The sequence below is a fragment of the Lepidothrix coronata genome, unplaced genomic scaffold (assembly GCF_001604755.1).
Source record: "Lepidothrix coronata isolate B3197 unplaced genomic scaffold, Lepidothrix_coronata-1.0 Scaffold28, whole genome shotgun sequence".
Lineage (NCBI taxonomy): Eukaryota > Metazoa > Chordata > Aves > Passeriformes > Pipridae > Lepidothrix > Lepidothrix coronata.
In genome coordinates this window covers 4132428-4150436 of record NW_016690208.1, presented here as the reverse complement: position 1 = coordinate 4150436, position 18009 = coordinate 4132428, and the positions used below count along the sequence as shown (strand labels likewise).

The 18009-nt window shown below is 48.9% G+C and overlaps 1 protein-coding gene across 2 annotated transcripts in view; it reads right to left on the bottom strand.

Moving 5' to 3' along the window:
- COL5A1 (collagen type V alpha 1 chain) overlaps nucleotides 1-17057 on the bottom strand; it is a 147155-nt gene extending 130098 nt beyond the window's left edge. For both annotated transcript variants that reach the window (XM_017810346.1, XM_017810347.1), the window contains exon 1: nucleotides 16739-17057. In XM_017810346.1, coding sequence (XP_017665835.1) covers nucleotides 16739-16838 — 100 coding nt within the window. In that variant the 5' untranslated portion in view covers nucleotides 16839-17057. The remainder of the gene's footprint in view (nucleotides 1-16738) is intronic.
- Between the last annotated feature and the right edge of the window lie 952 nt (nucleotides 17058-18009).

Sequence of the window (18009 nt, the reverse complement as noted above, 5' to 3'; positions counted from 1 at the left end):
AGAAATCAACACCCTGACATATTAACCACTTCTTAACTGTTCTGTCTGTGGCACAAGACATTTCCCTTGACATTATCCCTTTATTTGTTTTAAAGGCTCACAGCATTTCCTGTTAATTTTTCTTTCTTTGGTTATCAGAAGGTTATAATACCCTGAGCAGGGGTACAGGAGTCAGAGAGAGAGGAGGAGAGTGTTCATCTACAGCTTTGAACATCAGGCCACACTGACCTGCCCAGCCAATAGACTTCCCCTTAATCACCTGTGTTAGACATTAAGTGTTAATTTAGCATGTGCTTTATAAGCCTTAAACTGGAAGTTTTTCAGCCACTGCTGTTCAGTCCCAAAGGCATCATAACCTTCCCTCTGAGCACACAGAACCTGCCTCAGCTTCCAGACCCTTCAGCAGAGCCCCATAAAGTCGTGCCAGTCATCCCTGAGGATGAGCACTAACTCACCCTATTGCCCTTTATCAGTTTTTAACATGACCCCAAGCTGTTCCTGGGCAGGAATCTGCTCCCACACTGTCCACACAAAGCAGCTGTTGGCCACTTCCATCCCTGCACAGCCTGTGGAAAACCCTTCAGGTTTGCTCCTGGAGAAGCCCTGCAGCATTTCCAAGTGGTTTTTTACTTCAGAAACCACCGTGGTTAAACAGGACACAAACACTGTTCTCTGCCAAGCACAACCTTCCACTCAAACAAACAAAGCATCATCCAGGCAAATCCAGGATGAAAAAAACCCTCCCCAAGGCAAAGGGATGGCCAGGGGTGCTCCGGAAGGACATGGCACTTGGGGACATGGTTTAGTGGTGGGCTTGGCTGGGTTGACCTCGGTGATCTTAGGGGTCTTTTTCAACCTAAAATGATCCTGTGACAGCTGACTCCTGATTAATTTGGAAGAGCAGCCAGTGCACATCACACCCACTGTGTGTGGCAGGAGCCATCACAGGTGCCAACCCAAGGCAGCAGCAGAGGCAGCTGAGGAGGGGAAGGCAGAGGGAGGAGGAGGCATTAATTTTGGCAGGGGGTGAAGCTGGATCTGCAGAGATGTTCCAAAGGAGTTGGATGACAGGATGAGCGTTGTATGGCTGTGGATCCTAAATTAGTCAGGTGGCTGAGGATGCTGCTCCAGCCTGCACTCCAGGGTGGTCACTGAAAACAGAGCTGGAAACGCTTTCCCGACTAAATCCATGCCTGGGCTTTGATCAGCAGCAGGAGAGGGATTTTTGAGTGATGAGATATTGATGAGATGGGAAAAGAGCTCAGCTGGGCACAGCCAGGTACCACAGAGCAGATCCTCACGTGGTGTAAATCAGCATCACTGCCTTGAAATCCCAGCAGAAGGGGCACTTCATTGCAGGGAAAGATCCTTCACACAGGGAGAAGTCTCAGCACGTGACAGTCAGTGCATGAGGAGCTGTCAGGTCCTTTGTTTGGCTGTGATCCTTGAAAAGCAGCCAGCCAGGATGAATGAAGATGCCAATGAGTACGAATATTTCACATTCAACAATGATGGAAGTATTAAAATATCCACAGAGGCAAGAATTTGAGGGAGTCACTCAAATAGCTGCCAGCTTTAGGCAAAAGCAGATGGAAAGATAATCTGAACTACAAGTGTGCAATCCCATCCCAGGGGGGCCTCACAGCACACAAGTAGGAAATATCTGGGAAAGTTTGGAGTCCTGCAATTAAAGTTCCTTCCAACTTAATCCAAAGAGGGAAGACTTGTGTGAGCCAGCACAGGTAGAAAGGGAGCTGAAAAAACTTCCCCCCAAAAAAAACTTACTCCCTGCAGTAAAAAAAGAAGGGTCAAAGGGAAAAAAAAAATACAAGCAGGATCAAGTCTAATTAAAGGAGCAAGAATAAGTGACAGCTCCAAAAAGGCAGGGGCTATTTTCATACAGAGCAAAGGGTCGCTGGCACGTATTTGCAGAGCCCCAAACACCCAGAAGGGAGGGAGAAAAGAGGTCCTTTGTGAGAGGGATGGGGAAGCATGGGAACCAGGGAGCCCTGGGGTAGCTCAGAGGCATTACTGTACTTAGCACAAAAGAGAGGAACAATAGAGGGCAAAAGGAGATGGGGCTGTTTATTTTTCTGGCTATGGAAGGCTCAGATAAGTCTTGGGAGAGACACTGGAAAAAAATGGCCACTGAGGAAGAGAAAGTATCAGCCCAGAGAACCTTCTGAGGGGCATTGGGAATGTGGGGTTAAAAATGGGGAATCCTGAATTAGGCACAGTTAGAGATTCTCTGATAACTATTTCCCTGAAGTAAATGGCAAACTCTGCTTAAATAGTTGCTGCAAGGTGTCCTTGGAGAAGAGGAATAAAGATATCAGAAATGCAAAGGATTAATACAAAGAATTATCTAGAAAAGCCCTTACAAGAACATGCTTGTTTTGTATGAAGCAAAATGCAGGGTGAAAAATAAGCACATTAAAATACAGGCAGAGTTATTGTCCCTGGGAAGCCTCTCAGCTCTGTCTCTGACCCAGGGGCTGCACAAAATTCCAAGCAACTCCCTGGAGCTCTGCAGAGTTCCCAGAAGCAGGACAGCCACGATGCAAACAGAGCCAGGGAGTGGAACAGCAGCAAGCAAGAATTTTTCTGTTCCTGCTTCCATTGCAACAGGACTGTCTTGAGACTCCTCCACCCCGAATTCCAAGCCTGCAGAGAACTCAGAGCTTTCATTCAGAGCTGTTTAAGCTGAAATTCAGTCCTTCCCTGCCACAACTTGGGCACCCAAATCCAGTGTTTATCCCCTGGAGCTTTGCCAGGATCTGACCAGAGCAACTTCCCTTCAACTGCCCGATTTCTACAATTATTAGCACAGAATTATAGAACACTAGGTTGGAAGGGACCCTTCAGGGATCATCTGGTCCAAACTTTTTTTGGATGATTTCTATCACCAAAGAGCCCGAGAATTTAACAAGACATTTGTATAAATTTGAAAAAAAAGAAAACACCACATCATTTTCTTACAGATAAAGAAGGGCAAGAGATTAAGGGTCGATGCAGAGCTCACTGGAGTGCCACGAGGACACCAAAGCTGCAGGAATAAGCAGGACAACAGCAAGGCACTTCCCAGGGAAGCTGCTGCATTCCTGCCAGGCAGAGCAGAGAAGAAATCCAAGACAAAATTCATCTTTCACCCACCGTGACATTCCTCCCTACCCAGCCCAAACCCATTTTCCCCCCTATAAAACCAATAAAAAAACCAAAACTGATCATCCTGCTGCAAATCCGGATCTTTCCTCCGCTCGGGGTCACAGTTTAGTGGTTGCATTTCAACTCCTGGAGGCTCCTGCTCTGGATTGTGCAGCTTCACTGGTGAAACCGAGACAGGAATCACTCCGTCACTTGGAGTCTGGCAGTAATTAACTTCACTGGGTTTGACATTTGAAAGAACTGAAGGCAAGGAACACGCTTCCACCATCTGGAAAAGCGCACGCTGACACTTCCAATCATTTGTGCAGCCACTCGTGAACGTGTGTAAGTGATGTTTGGTATTTTTTTACATGTGGTAGAGGGAAGGTAAATGACACATCCAGGCATCAATCCCTGCAGACAAGCACAGCCCAGCACCACTCAGCAAAGATGAGCAAAAGGCACATCGAGGAGTGAAAGGAGCTAAATGAAGTAAGGAAATATTTGGGAAGCTGGAGACAAGGTAAATGCTGAGTTATCAGTGTATTTTAGGAAGGCTGATTTATACATGGAGCATGCTTGATACCCTCTCCATCACTAAAATAAGCAATATATGAAGAACTTCATGCTAGAGGATACCAAGAGCTTAAAAGTAATCTGTGTACATTTTATGTTCCCTCATTTCTAGCTCAACGGGAAGACAGACTTTTCAGAGCTACAGGAAAACCAATTTTGTCCTTCAAGTGCAAAGAAGTCGCTCACAGTATGTTCCTCTTCATCGGTATGCTGAGATATCTATCCCAGAGCTAGGAGACATTCCCTTTGACATTAGGACAGACATCCTAGAAAATATACATCAGCAAGACTCAAACCCCTGAGTTTAGAAAGAACTCTGCCCTTTTCCAGCACCATCCTGGCTCTTTCTGCCCATTCCTGTCAAACCCATCAGGGTATGTGCAGAGAGGATCCAGCTGCAAGTCCATCACTACCGTGCACAGATAACAGAATAGTTCAATATAAACCCCAGGATATTATGGGTCGAATTCACCACTGTGTCCATTCAAAGCAGCTCCTGCTCTGCATCCCTCTCTCCCTCCTCTTGCTCTGTGAGGTTTTACATGGCAGGACACCCCTGAGCACAGGAACTGCTCCCTGCACTGCAGGATGCTCTCAGACCAGCCTCACCTCTGCCACTGCCTTCCAACTGCTGATCCAGCACACTCGGATGGATCCACGGCTTCCAGAGGCACAGATGAGGACTGTGGCTTGTCTAGAGCAAGTTATTTCTCCTCCTGTGTTCCCCAATTGTTATTTCTCACTAGGCTTTACTTAGAATTTTCCACATGCCTTATTTAATCCTGTGTTGACTGACATTGCACAGGCACAACCCACCTGCCCAATTCCTGGCTCCCTAAAACGGGATGCAAAGTGTTGAAGCAGAACTGTTCCCCCAAATACATTTCCTGGGGCTACTCCTGCACCTTTTGATGCTCAACCACCCGTTTCACTTTCATAGAAGCTCCCTCTCATCTCCCACATCTATTTTTAGCCTTCTCACTGGACTAAAATTTCCTGTGAGTTTGGGCATTTTGCCACCCTCAGAAAAATAAACCAACCTGACCCCACAAGTCCCAACAGGGGCAGGTACACGGGGTCCCAAATCCCATCGGGGTTCCTGAGCTAAACCAAAGTTGCAGCACATTTCCCTCCCCCGAAAGCAGATGTTTCAGCTTCGTGCATAAAAAGCTTAGTCCCAGGCCACAAATTGGGCAGCTCTGCTCCAGCAGCAGAGACACAGCTATTTCCAGGCTGCAGGAATTGTGCTCCTTTTAGCAGCAGGGCTGTTGGTTATTTGGGATGAGTGTCCCCAGGGCAAGGAGGGCCCCGGCTTGTCTGGCCAAGGCTCTGGAGAAGGAGCTGCAGGGAGGGAAACACGCTGGGTTGCTCTGAATGTGCACAACATCTTTAACTCATGTTCCCACTCTGTTTCAGAGCATCTCCAAGTTTACTGGTGTGGATTTTTAAGAACCTTCAGATGAGGAACCCAAAGTGCTTTATGGGTATTTCCACATCCCACAAAAAAAAAAAAAGCTCCAGTTTTGGTTCTGGTTCATATTTCATAGGAAAAATCTGAATCAGCTTGGTGTAATCCATGCCTATTCCACACAGCCACAAGAAACCCCATTGCATTTTCCTGTGCTGAATCCCAATCAGGACTGTAAAATGCTGCATAAACTGCCAAAAAAAATTATGCAGGCCTGTGGGCAGTGAAGGCAGCAAGTCAACAGCAGTGGTAGAAGGAGATGAAGGGTGGTTTTGTGATTCAGGCCTGATGATGCTGTGCTACTTCACTGCCTAAATTCCCAAAGTCAACAGGAGCCCAGTCCCAGCCCTGTATCCGCCCATAGCTCCACGTAGACAGACTCCTGCAACAGGGCAGTGCTGCAAGAGCCTGATTCATATCCAAGAAGGAAAAAAAATCCCATCCCTGCCCAGCCATGGGGCCCTGGGCCAAGAACCAAACTCAGCGTAAGCATTGAAGGGTCAGCCCAAAAACCCTGGCCCAGGCACAGGGATGACTTCCACAGATTCACAGCATCGTTAAGGTTGGAAAAGACCTTAAGGATCATCAAGTCCAACCACTTGGGGCAGAAGAATTCCCAGCACAGGGACTACAGGACAAAGTGTCACCTCCAGCATCCTTGGGCACGGTTGTCAGACAAAGCTCTGAAGTGTCTCCCTTTTGCTCCCCCCATTTTAGGAGTAACAGGCTGATCCAACCCAGCACTTCTCTCTGCTCGAAGGGAACATCTCACAGTCAGACCCTGCTGTGGGAATGTCTGTGGTTGGAAAAGAAAGAGCTGGTGAGACACAGCAGAGGACTTAACCCTCGGTGCGGGCTCTGGCAGCTGCCAACAGCCTCCAGTGCAGAAAGGCTCCACTGCTTCCTGATATAGCTCCTTAATTACAGAGCACTGGGAAAATTGATGTTTCCAGAGCAGATATGGCCCTTATTGTTTTTCTGCTTTGCATCCTGCAGGGAACCAGGACTGAAGTTAAAAAAAAAGGAAAGCCGGAGCCAGTTCGGGTCTGTTTGCTCCTCCTCCCATCCCAGCTCCTGAGGTCAGCAGGGAAAGCATCCAAGAGTTGCAGAAAGACAGACTGTTTTCATTTAAACGTTTGAGAGAGGCAGAGTGAGGGACTTTCTCCCGAAGTGCTCAAGACGTGATAATGTGCCTCTCCCGGTCCCTGCAAACCCCTGCGAGAGAACATTCCGAGCAGTTTTCCCGATAGGAACCAGCCAGCGAGCGCCAAAGGCAGCTGCCGGGATGAAAGCGGCTTCCTCCTCCCGCCCTCGCGTCGTTTTTGGAGCGCAGACACGATGAGGGGATTCTCAGGGATCTGCCCTCCCTGTAACACAAAGCAGGAAACCCAACGGGCTGCAGCAAAACAGCAGCGAGGCAAGAATTCACAGCCCGGGGCTCCGGGAAAACAGAGCTTATCCTTCAAGGAATGGACAGCTTTCCAAAAGGACAGCTTTTCCCAGGGGCAGGGAGCAGATGCTGCACTCAGGGGATGGACAGCCTCGTGTCTCCCACGGAAAACCCTCCAAGGGGCATTTCCAGAGGTGCTCCTGCCCCACGGCAGGATTCTCCCATGGAGTCCCACACTGGCAACCCAGAACAGCTCTGCTGGTCCCACACTGTCACCCACCCCATCCACCTGCAGAAACCTTTCCAGGAAACACCAACACTGAGATTAAACATCCCCAAACCAGGCACAGTCCCCCCAGTGCACGTGAGCTACAAGGCATCAGCTCCTGCCTCACCCCAGCCCTGCCAGCATCACACTACTATGACACTTCCAGGTCCTTTCCAACCCAAACCATTCCATGGTTCTATTGCAACATCAGCAAACGAGTCCCAGCTCCCAGTCATTTGATACCAGCTGGAATTTGTGTTGAATTTTTGGCCACCTTGGATCAAAGCTGTACTGGCAAATTCATTTGCAAGTTGTTTATGGAAAAGATCTTGGATTAGGTGGGCAAGAGAAATAGTTGGCTTAGTTTCCTGCTGAAGGTGTATTTTGATGAGGGAGGATAAATCAAGCTTCTAAAGCTTTAGCTATTTTTCAGAAGAATAGCTATTTTACACCAGAAGAGTGACTTCAGAGCAGAAAAATCCAGCGGCTAGAAATCAAAAATTTAAATATTCCTATGTGCTTTCGTTCAGGATTGAAATTCTGTCAAAATACCGAAGCAGTGCTGGACAATGTGCAGGGGTGTCTGTCAGAGCACACCTTGATCTCAAATGCACTGGGGCTGTTTCCCTTCCAGGGCAGTGGAAAGCAATTAGCCAAAATGCTGAACCCAAAATGCTGAACCCAGAGGAGGGTGTTTGGTCAGCCCAGAGGAGGGTGTTTGAGCCACGTGAAAAAGGAAACCCCCAGGTAAAAGGAGCCCAAGACATAAAGCAACTCCACCCCATTAAAAAAGCATTAACAACTCCTGAACTGGCTTCTGTGTTCCACCCACTGCTGCTGTTTTACTGGAATTACACTGTCAATTAAAGGCAAAAGCTCTGGCCGGGTCCCTGTCCCATCCCACCCACTTGGCACACACCCACCCCCAGCTCACCACCCCCTTCCACACGTGCAGCCCACGAGCCACGTTTCTATTTCCATTTCCAGCGTGGTTAACCAGCTGCCTGGGGCTTGTTGAATCAAGCTTTTGGGCAGGAAATTAAAAAAGCTTAATTTACAAATGGGCATTTACCAGAGCCGGGGCAGGGGCTGGGCCCAGGCTCAGCTCCAGGCACCCTGCAGATCCATGGATGTCACCACCCTGCTCCTTCCCCTGGGATGGTGCAGGGACTGAGTGGGACCCTGCTGACACCCTGGTGCACCCAGTTCTCTCACCAGAGTTTCAAGAGAATTGTAAATTATTTATTTGGGTTAGAAGGGACCTGAAAGATCACGTAGTTCCACTCCCTGCCATGGGCAGGGACACCTTCCACTGTCCCACGTTGCTCCAACCTGGCCTTGGACACTTCTAGCAATGGGACATCCACAACCTCCCCAGGCAACCTGTGCCAGGGCCTCACCACCCTCACAGGGAAGAATTTCTTCCTAATATCCGATCTAACCCTGCCCTCTGTGAGGGTGAAGCCATTCCCCCTTGTCCTGTCCCCATACCCTTGTCCAAAGTCCCTCTCCAACAACACTGTCCCATGACAGCACCTTCACTCCGTTACTAACACTTGCTCTGGGTCTGGAGGAAGGTGCTCTGGCTTGGTATTAGGAGTTTCCACATGGACTTGGAGGAAGACTTTTCTTCTGGGTACCACTGGGTATGTCATGGAGCTGAGAACAAGAGCTACCAATCCAACACACTCCAGCTGTCTGTTTTCCAAGACAGCAGCAAGGAGCCCAAGGCTTCCAGAGCATCACCCTGATTTTCCAAGCAGAGCCCACTGCATCTACAACAGCCAAAGCCCAGCTCCAGCCCCTTGCTGGCTTTTCAGGTGCTTGAACACTCCAGCAAATCTCAGCCCAGATTTCCTCTTGTAACTCCCTGTAACTCCTGTGGAACAGAGCAGTTTGGCACCAGCCGAAACACCTCGCTTGGAAGCTCCTTTTTTTCCATTTCTCCTGAGCAGAATGACACTTGTATTCACAGTGACTCATCTCCTTGACCTTTCTATTCACTTTTAATGGTGCAAGCTGGAAATAAGGGCACACAGACAATGTGTTCATTATTCAGCTGGTGAACTGCAGCCCTCGGACCAAATCTCTACCCTGCAGCAGACAAGAGCACACACAGAGTAGGTATCTCATTCCAGCACATCTAGGATGAACCCCCTCAAAGGCAAAAAAAAAATAATAAATAAATAAATCACACAAACTCGCTGCTTAATTCATATTGGAGGGAATGAGACACACCGAAAAATCACAGAGTAAAATGCTGCAGGAGTACAAGAGACCCTGGGAAACTGGCAGTGTCATCTCCAGGAATTCAGCTGCAGTGAATTCTTACTTAAGTATTGTCTTGGAAACAAAAAAGGGGGTGGAGGGAGGAAAGGCAGAGGAGGAGAGGCCAGCAAGGCTGTGTAAGACACGGGCTCAGGCAGAGCTGAGCAGGCTCCTTCCTGTGTACTCTCTCTCAAAAAGAGAAGCTCCAGCTGACATGAAATGAAACCCTAAATCTGGTCACTAAACCTGACAGTCCCCCCGAGCAGGGGCTCCACAGACCCCTTAGTGACCTCTCCTCTCCCTGGGAGCTTCTTCCATCAACTCCTCACAGCACTTCCCTCAGAGCTGCAAACCCTTGGTGGTTCTTGTAGCCCATGATATAACCTGCAAGAAATCTGCCCAAATCTAAAGATAAAATCCAAGTAACCCTCTGGATTTGCAGTGTGAGACACTAGTGCTGCTGGAGGGGAAAACCCCATCCCAGGGAGGAAAAGCATTTTTAAAGTAGAAAGACCACAGCCACTAATATAACCTGAGGCTCAGGGGTGGAAAAGAGCCTCTTAAAACACTTCAGTGCTTGCAAACACGTGTCTTGTTGGCATATCAGCAGTAAAATTGTGTTAGAGCAACACCTCAATGTCAGGTTCCACACAGGGAGATGTGATCATGCCCCAGGGGATGGGAAACACAGGGATTTGCCTAAAGGCTGGAAAAAAATCCACAGCAGAGGTTAGGAATGAACTCTGATGTAGGTTGTTCCACTCATTCAACCCCCAAACTATCCTTTTTCTCTCAGGCTTATTACACCAACTGGAAGAAAAACTCCAACCTTGTAAATACATTAATACCATTTTCCTGCTTTCAAAAAGTGACATCTCATCCTCGTGAAAGCTTCCAGGTGATGCTGAGAACCCTCTCTCGGCTTCTGGAGAGAAAAGGAGCCCAGACTTGGAGCAACCAAGCTCAAAAATGCCTTTTGTGTAGCTCCTTCATTTATTTATTTTAGTTCTACGCATTTTCCAGACACGTCCACAGAGAAACCACGACATCATTTGGATGCTTCCCTCAGTGCTAGGCTGCATTTCAAGAGCCCTGGAACTTGCCAACAGTAACCCAGTGGCTAATTATACCATGTTGCCAACCAAAGTTTTTTCCATATAACATGAGATTTCAACAAAATGTTTCCATTCTTTCACGTCTCAACCTTTTTTTTTACCTCCTGGTTTTTGCTCATTCTTCCCATATGAGTTTTTCTTTGTGTCACACAAAGGATTTCTTATATTTTTAAGGAAAACTTCCAGCTTGCAAAGTCAGTACACATCACATCAGCTGTGATTTAGCTGGGGAGAGTAAAATATTTAAAATATATACAGCAAGGCCTGTTGCAGGAAGCTCTCCCAAACAAGCCAGGAGAGTAAAGGAAAGGGAATGCACTGCCTGGAAAAACAACTGAAGGTGTAAGTAGGTAAAGGTAACACCAGGATGTAGAACAAAATATATTAAGGGTCTGAAAACTGGATTCTGCTGCCTTGGAGAAGTATTTGCACCCACACCCAAACCATGAAGCTGCAAACTCAGGACACCACTGGGCTCTGCTGATGCTCAAAGGGGACAAACCCCAACAACCTGAGACAGATGGAAAGCTCTGCCTGCTCCAGCACACGTAAGAGTGACCACCTGGAAGGGTTTCCCTTCAAAAAAAGCTCTTAAAAACTCCCCAGAAAGCCACCATGCCCTTAGCAGGGAACAAAACCCCACCAACACCTTTTAACTGCTATTACTGACATCTCTGTACTAGAGCTGCACTCCAGAGGGGTCAGAGCCAGAGAGAAATCCAAATAAAAGGAATGAGAGTCAAAAAATGGCACTGAGCAGTCCTGATCCAGGAGAATCTAAAGCATCAAGGAGTCTCCAAACTTCAGCAGAGCCAGAGCTTCTAAGGAAGCTCAGGAGATGCCTTTGATTACACCAGCCCTCCCTTGGGGCCCCCCAGGTGATCCCCCCCTTTTTGGGGACAGCATCTTCCACAGGATGCCAGTCCCAGGTCCTACTGCTTCTATCAAACAGACCTGCCATAAATCCAAGAGAGGGGGTTGCATTCCATGCTAAAAAGAAGCTCAAAGTCAAGGACCTGCAGAGACAGTGGAGATGATCAAGCTGAGCTCCAGCAGCTCGTGTGTGCTCGTGGCTGACACTGACTTTTCTGCAGATCATAAATTGGACCCAATTCCAGCAGCTGACTCTTCAAAGGCCTCAGCATTCCCAAAATGTCCTTAGCAGCAGCAGCAGCAGAGACCCACAGCAGAGTCAGGGCTTTCCTAAACATCTGATGAGAAGAAGTCTATGCTGAATAAAAGCTCAGAACAGATTGGAAGAATTCTTCCTCCACATGAAAAAGGAGGAAGTGTTTTGAGGTGTGTTTTGTGGTTCACTCCTGGTTTATTTCCCAGACAATTCTCTCATTTTAAACAGCAGTTCCCACTTACCAAAATCTATGTTATAACCATGTTTTCAACAGAATTCAAATAATATTTTAAGCCTTTCTCTGCAAAATCATCCATTTTATAGAACAATGGCTGCATCCTGAGGATAAAACTCCTGCTAAACAAACCAGACAAGGAGATCTGTGGGCGAGGGTGTACACAGGTTATCAAGTGCCAAATTTGTGCTTATAACTCAGCAGGGATTTCCCCTGTCTTTGGGGCTGCTACACTTCAAAGTCAACTCCCAAGACAGCAGAGAATGAGCTCCAAATGGAATTGCTCTTCCTGAAGAGTCTGGGAAGATCTTGGAGCCACTTCCAGTGTCTGAAAGGGCTGCAAGAAAACTGGTGAGGGACTTGGGACAAAGGGGAATGACCTTAAAGGGAGTAGGTTAAATTGGATACTGGGAAGAAATTCTTCCCTGTGAGGGTGGGGAGGCCCTGGCACAGGTTGCCCAGAGAAGCTGTGGCTGCCCCATCCCTGGAAGTGTCCAAGGCCAGGTGGGACAGGGCTTGGAGCACCCTGGGCTAGTGGAAGGTGTCCCTGCCCATGGCAGGGGGTGAAATGAGATGAATCTTTAAAGTCCTTTCCAACCCAAACTGTTCTGTGACTTTATTTGTTTGAAGAGGGTCCCAGACCCATCTTTGCACCTGCAGCATTTGCTGCCATCCAGCAACTCAGGTGTCTCAGCTCCCCACTCTTCCCAGGTCCCACCATTCCCCAGACATATCCAAGGTAACCACACAAACAAATGGTAAAACCAGGAATCACCGTGGTGATACCTCACTTGAGCAGTTTTTACATCACTACCTCCCTCAGGGTCCACCTGACCTGTCCCCCTTCCCTTCATTCCCCCTTGTAGGGCCAAAAAGCCCCTGACCCTCAACCTGCTCCTGTGAGAGCATTCCCAGCTTTTTGCCCCCTGCAGTTTTCCCAAGTGTGGACTTCCATGTTTACACAGTGATTGGCACCCATCCACCAGCACTTTGGGAAGGGTATCCTGAACATCCAGATCCAGGGGGAGAGCACAGAGAGAGCAGGTCAAAGCATCTGGACATAAGACAGAAAGTACTTGTAAAAAAAATTAATGGCAAATTTGCTTTACCTCTACAATAAAAAAAAAAAAACCAAAAAACAAAAAAATTCCTGAGACTAAAGTTTCCTGGAAAGCACGCCCACAGATTTATTTCTGAAGCACAGACAAAACTCAGATTACCTAAAACACATCTATAAATGGCCCTTCCCACTGATGCCTCTGCATTAGTGGCATATTCCACAGCAGTGCTTTCTGCTGCTCAGCATCTGCTGCCACGCTTTGTCTCATCCTAAGGATTATTTCTGTAACTCAAAGCAGGTGTGAGAACACAGACTCTGAGCCTCTGCCCCTGGAGCCAGGCTGCAGGACAGACAGGCAGATGTTGACTCAGAGGGACAGACAGCATCAGCACCAGATCACATCTTCAGTGTTAGGAGAAAAGCAAGCAGGCACAGGCTGCCAAGGGTGATGGGGACATCTCTGTGTCATTGAGGGTCTGAGCCTCTGGGACAGTGGCAAAGAAAAAAAGAGAAAAAAAGCTGCTTCAGAATTCAAGCTGTGATCTGCTGTGGTTTCCTCCACAAGGTGCTGTTTGGGCAAAGGTTGAACTTGGAGGTCTTTTCCAGCCTTAATGGTTCTGTCATTCTGTGCTGAACAGCCCATCCAGTGCAGCTGCTGCAGCTGAACACAGAGAAGTGGAACTCAAATGAGCTTCCTGGGCGCTCCCAGGAGGGTAAATCAGGCTCTCACCTCCACCCCTGTGTCACACAGAGGGGGGAGATCAGAGCAGGAGCCACGTTACTGAGTCACCCCCTCAGTTCTGATATCAGTACAACCCCTGCAGTGCTACCACCTGACTGCAGGTCACCACGAGACAGAAACCTGCCAGCTGGGTTTGCTCTGTATTTCAAAAAGGAATGAACCTGAAAAGTCCATCTCCAACTCCATAATGGGCAGGGACAGCACTCCTTTAAAATAAGGATGCACATCCCCTTTCCAGGCCCTCCTGATTTGTCCTAGGGTAAATATTGTTCCCTATCACAAACTATGTAAGCATTAGGAGTAACAATAAGACAGCTTTGTTTATTAAACTTGCCATTAAAAAGAGGTTTTATATGTGAGGGTCCAGCATGAGAGGCCAGAGCCAGCAGTGCCAGCAGGTGAGTCCTCACTGCTGTCCCTCTTTGTGCACAAAAATCAACAACTCCTCAGGAGGTTTTGCCTTAGAGCTACCCCTGAAGACAAGAGATGATTCCTCCAGTCCCCAAATTACTGTCCAGTTTCCAAATTCAGCTCCCACATCCATCACAGCACCCTCAGCCCTGCAGGAGGAGATTCCAGGAGCAGCCTCCAAACACCACGTTGAAGGGAATGGTCAGCAAAGGGTTTTCCTCCTGACCCCGCTCCCATGGAAGAACAACACATTACCTCAGCCAAAATGCCTCTGCTGCAGCCCCTGGCCAGGGCATGTCCCACAGCTGGCTGCTTTTAAGTTACAAATTCCCATTCCAATCTGGCAATACATTGACAGCATAATCCAGGTTTTTACAGTGGAAATCAGATCTGCCATCAATTCCAGACTTATAAAGTCATATTTCTTCTTGTAAAACAGTATCAACACTTTTGATTGGCAAAGCATTTAAAAAAAACACTTTTAACTGGCTGGATCAAGATTATTTTTTTAGCTCATTTAGGTGACTGGGGAAGAGCCAAGGAGAGAAGCAACAGATGGTAACGGGATACTTCACAATTTCCAGCATTTTTATTTTAAAGGGCACACCATGTATTCTTGTTACACTTTGCCACTAAAGGAAACTGCTGCATCCAAACATTTTCACCCAGAAACCTGATTCGATTTTACAGGGATTTGTAAAAGCAGAGACAGATTCCAACTTTGTCTGTGGGTTAGATTTTTGCGTGACATCATCTGTTAAAATATGGGAAAATCTGAGCTGGAAGGGCTGTGTTTGGAGGCAGCTCAGATCATGTTGCCTTTGACATGGCTATTTCTCTATTTTTCTGGAAATCCTCTCTACAAGGTGTCCTCCCCCTTTCTTTGGGACCACACAATGGATTACAGGGAAGATTCCCCTCTCTGTACTGAGAAACCAACTCTAATGAAATGGAAACAAGCTGAGCTGAAATAAAACCCAAGAGAAGTTGAAAAAAATCTAAAAAAAAAAAAAAAAGCCATAAAGAGCATTAGTCAATGCCATCAGCAGTCCCGGTCTGACTCCACCCTCATCCAAATTATTTGATGTCCTATTAAGCGGCTCATTAGGAAAACTCAAAGCCTTTCACCACGAGAGTCATTACTCTGCACAGTGGCCCCACAAAAGCTTCCAGCCATTCCTCTGCTCCCCCAGCTGCACCCAGGAGTTTGAAAAAGTTACCTGGTAACTTTGGAAAGGAGTCGGGGCTTATACTGGAGCTGTCTGGAGGATACACACGGACAGGGAAACGCCTAAGGATGCTCTGAAACCGTTACGGCATCAGCACAGGCAACAGTGAAAGGAAAACTTTGGGGTTTTACCCTTTGAAATAGACGAAACTGGAAATAATTCCATTTGCAACCGATACAAAATAAATACACAATAACCGAGGGGCCCGACGAGCTGGCGGGACAAGGGGGAGCTCCAGAGGAGCTGGTGTCACTCCAGCGCTCTGCTGGTCTGAAAACTGCTTTAACAGCCCGATACTTCTGCAGCACAGATTCTGTGGCAGCTCCCACCGCCCTGAACTTTTCCCTGCAGGGATGTTCTAGAGACTTTATTCATTGACCAGCAACTGCTTTTCCATCTTGCTCAGCCTTCACAAGCAAACCATTAATGAAAGCATTCCTCCTACGCCCAACCTTTTCTTCCTTAATGTCATTTTAAGAACCCAGAAATGACAGTAATTCGCAATCACGCTGCTTTGTACACAGAATCCCACGGCTAGGAACGGAATCCCACGGGCGTTTGCCCTGGTAACACTCACACAACCCTGCAAACACCCCTGCCAGGGCTTCCCGGGGAAAAATACCCGGAGCACACAAAAATCAGGCAGGAAAGCTGAATCAAAAGCTGAATTAAAAGCTGAATCCCAGGCAGCTCAGCATTTCGGGGCATTTCTCAGTTTCTCAAGTTTAACTTTTCGGATTTCAAAAAAATCAGCTTTGCCAACAAACCGCTCCTCAGTCATTCCCTTGGAATCCAACATAAACAGAGCTCAGAGCGCCGATGCCTCCAAGTGTCCACTACAAACTCAGGGAACGCTCTGCAAACACGCGGAAAACTTTTCCAGCGGCCCCACAAGCCCCCAGCTGCCCTGCTCCGGCATTTCCCAGCCCACCCGGGGGGAAGGCAGACATTTGGGAAGCAGAGCTCTGGAAAAACGCTCCACAACCCCGAAGGGAAATAGGAGTGTTTAAAGTCCCCCTTCTGCACGATGAGGAAAAGAAATGACATTCCAGGGGTTTTCTGTGCTGTTGCACATCTGGAACTTCAGAGCTTCCTCCCGCCACATTCAACAGTCCCAATTTTAGGGAAAAACCCTGTGGATTGGGGCTGGTGAGGGGGCAGCGGAGCTCTGGCGTCCCGAGCGACTCCAAAGCTTTTGTGTCCCGAGCTCTGGCGCTTTGATGTGCGGAGGGAGAGCAGATTCCAGCGGGACAAAAACTTTCTTCTCCTCAAGGAGGAGGAACTACGCAAGCCCAGAGCTTTCCAGTCGACTAAATATACATTCACATATATATCCACGCAGATATGTAAAGAACCAGAGCCTCCAGAAACTCGTCCTGACTTTTCCTCCAGAAAAAGCAGCCCGGCAACAGGCAGCTCTGCTCCAAGAAAGGCGAATAAAGTATTGTTTTAAGTTTTTTCCCCCTTTTACGGGCCCCCTGACAAATGGCATTCAGAGACTAGGGCAGCTAAAGGAGGTTGGGTGGGTTTTGTCGGGGTTTCTTTTTCTTCTTTCTTTTTTGCCGGAACGCATTGGGGAAGGAAAGACAAGGCACAAAAGCCCCCTCGCCCACTCCGCGACCCCGCAGGACACCCCCAGCCCCCCTTCCACGACCCCGCAGGACCCTCCGCCCGGGGTTGGGGGGTTCGGGGACCCCCCTTACCTGCCCGGCCGAGGGACAGGGCAGCCAGCAGCACCAGGGCAGCGGGCACCGAGCAGCTCCGTATCCAACTGCGCCTTTTCCACCGCGTGTGCGTATCCATGGTCCACAAAAAACGGGGCACCAGCTCGGGACAACCCGGGGCGGGGGAAAGGGCAAAAAAAAATAAAAATATATATATACACAAGCGAAGGAGAGGCGCTCAGACCCCCCCCGCCAGCCCCCCCCGGGGAGCAGCCGCTTTATAAAGCCATGGGGCGGGCGGAGGGCTGCGGGGGCTCCGCCGCGCTCGCTCCGGCCCTGCCTGCTCCTGCAGCGGAAAAACTTTTCCTTCTCTCTCTCTCTCTCTTCCCCCCACCCCTCTTTTTTTTTTTTTTTTTTTTCCTCTCCCTTTCCTCCTCTCTCTCCCTTCTTTTAAACCCAATTGTCAATCTCGGAGCCGCGCAGCAAATCAGGGCCCGGGCGGAGCAGCCCCCTCATACCCCTCCCGGGGCCGGCCCGGCCCCCCCGCCCGCCCCCCGCCCGCCCCGGCCCCGCGGCAACTTCGAACGAGCCGGCCACGGGATGTCCCGGCCCCCCAAAAAGCGTTTGCCTCCCTTTTCCCCCCGCTGGGGTAGCACCAAATGGAGTTTTCCTTCTCTTCCCACCCTACACTCCCCTCCCAGCTCTTCCCGATCCCCAGGGAAGAGGAGACAGGGAAGCAAGAGGGGTGGCAGCGATCTCCTCACTGTGACCAGCGATAAGACCCCGGGGGAATGGCTGGAGCTGTGTCAGGGGAGGTTTAGGTTGGATATCAGGAAAAGTTTCTCCATCCAGAGGGTGGTCGGGCACTGGAACAGCTCCCCAGGGCAGTGGTCACAACCCCAAACCTCCTCCTCAAGGAGCCTTTGGACAACGCTCTCAGGGACAGGGGGGATTGTTGGAGTGTCCTGTGCAGGGCCAGGAGCTGGATTCAATGATCCTTGTGGGTCCCTTCCTACTCAGAATTCAACAGTTCTGAGATGAGGCCTAGAGGCTCGTGGAAGCATGGAAAAGGCAAGGATTCAGGAAAAAAGTGCATGCAAAAGTGCAAGCAGGAAGGAGTGGAAAGGGAAGGTGCATCCCTTGGGTGCTGGGTGGCAAAACCCATCCCTGGCAGGCAAGACAGAGGGCTGGGAAAGAATGGAAAGCTGAGCCCCCTCTGCACACCTGGCTGGTCCTGAGTCCAGCCCCAGCACTGCCCTGCTCCAGTCCCTGTGTCACTCAGCCCCAATTCCCCTGTGACAACACTGGTA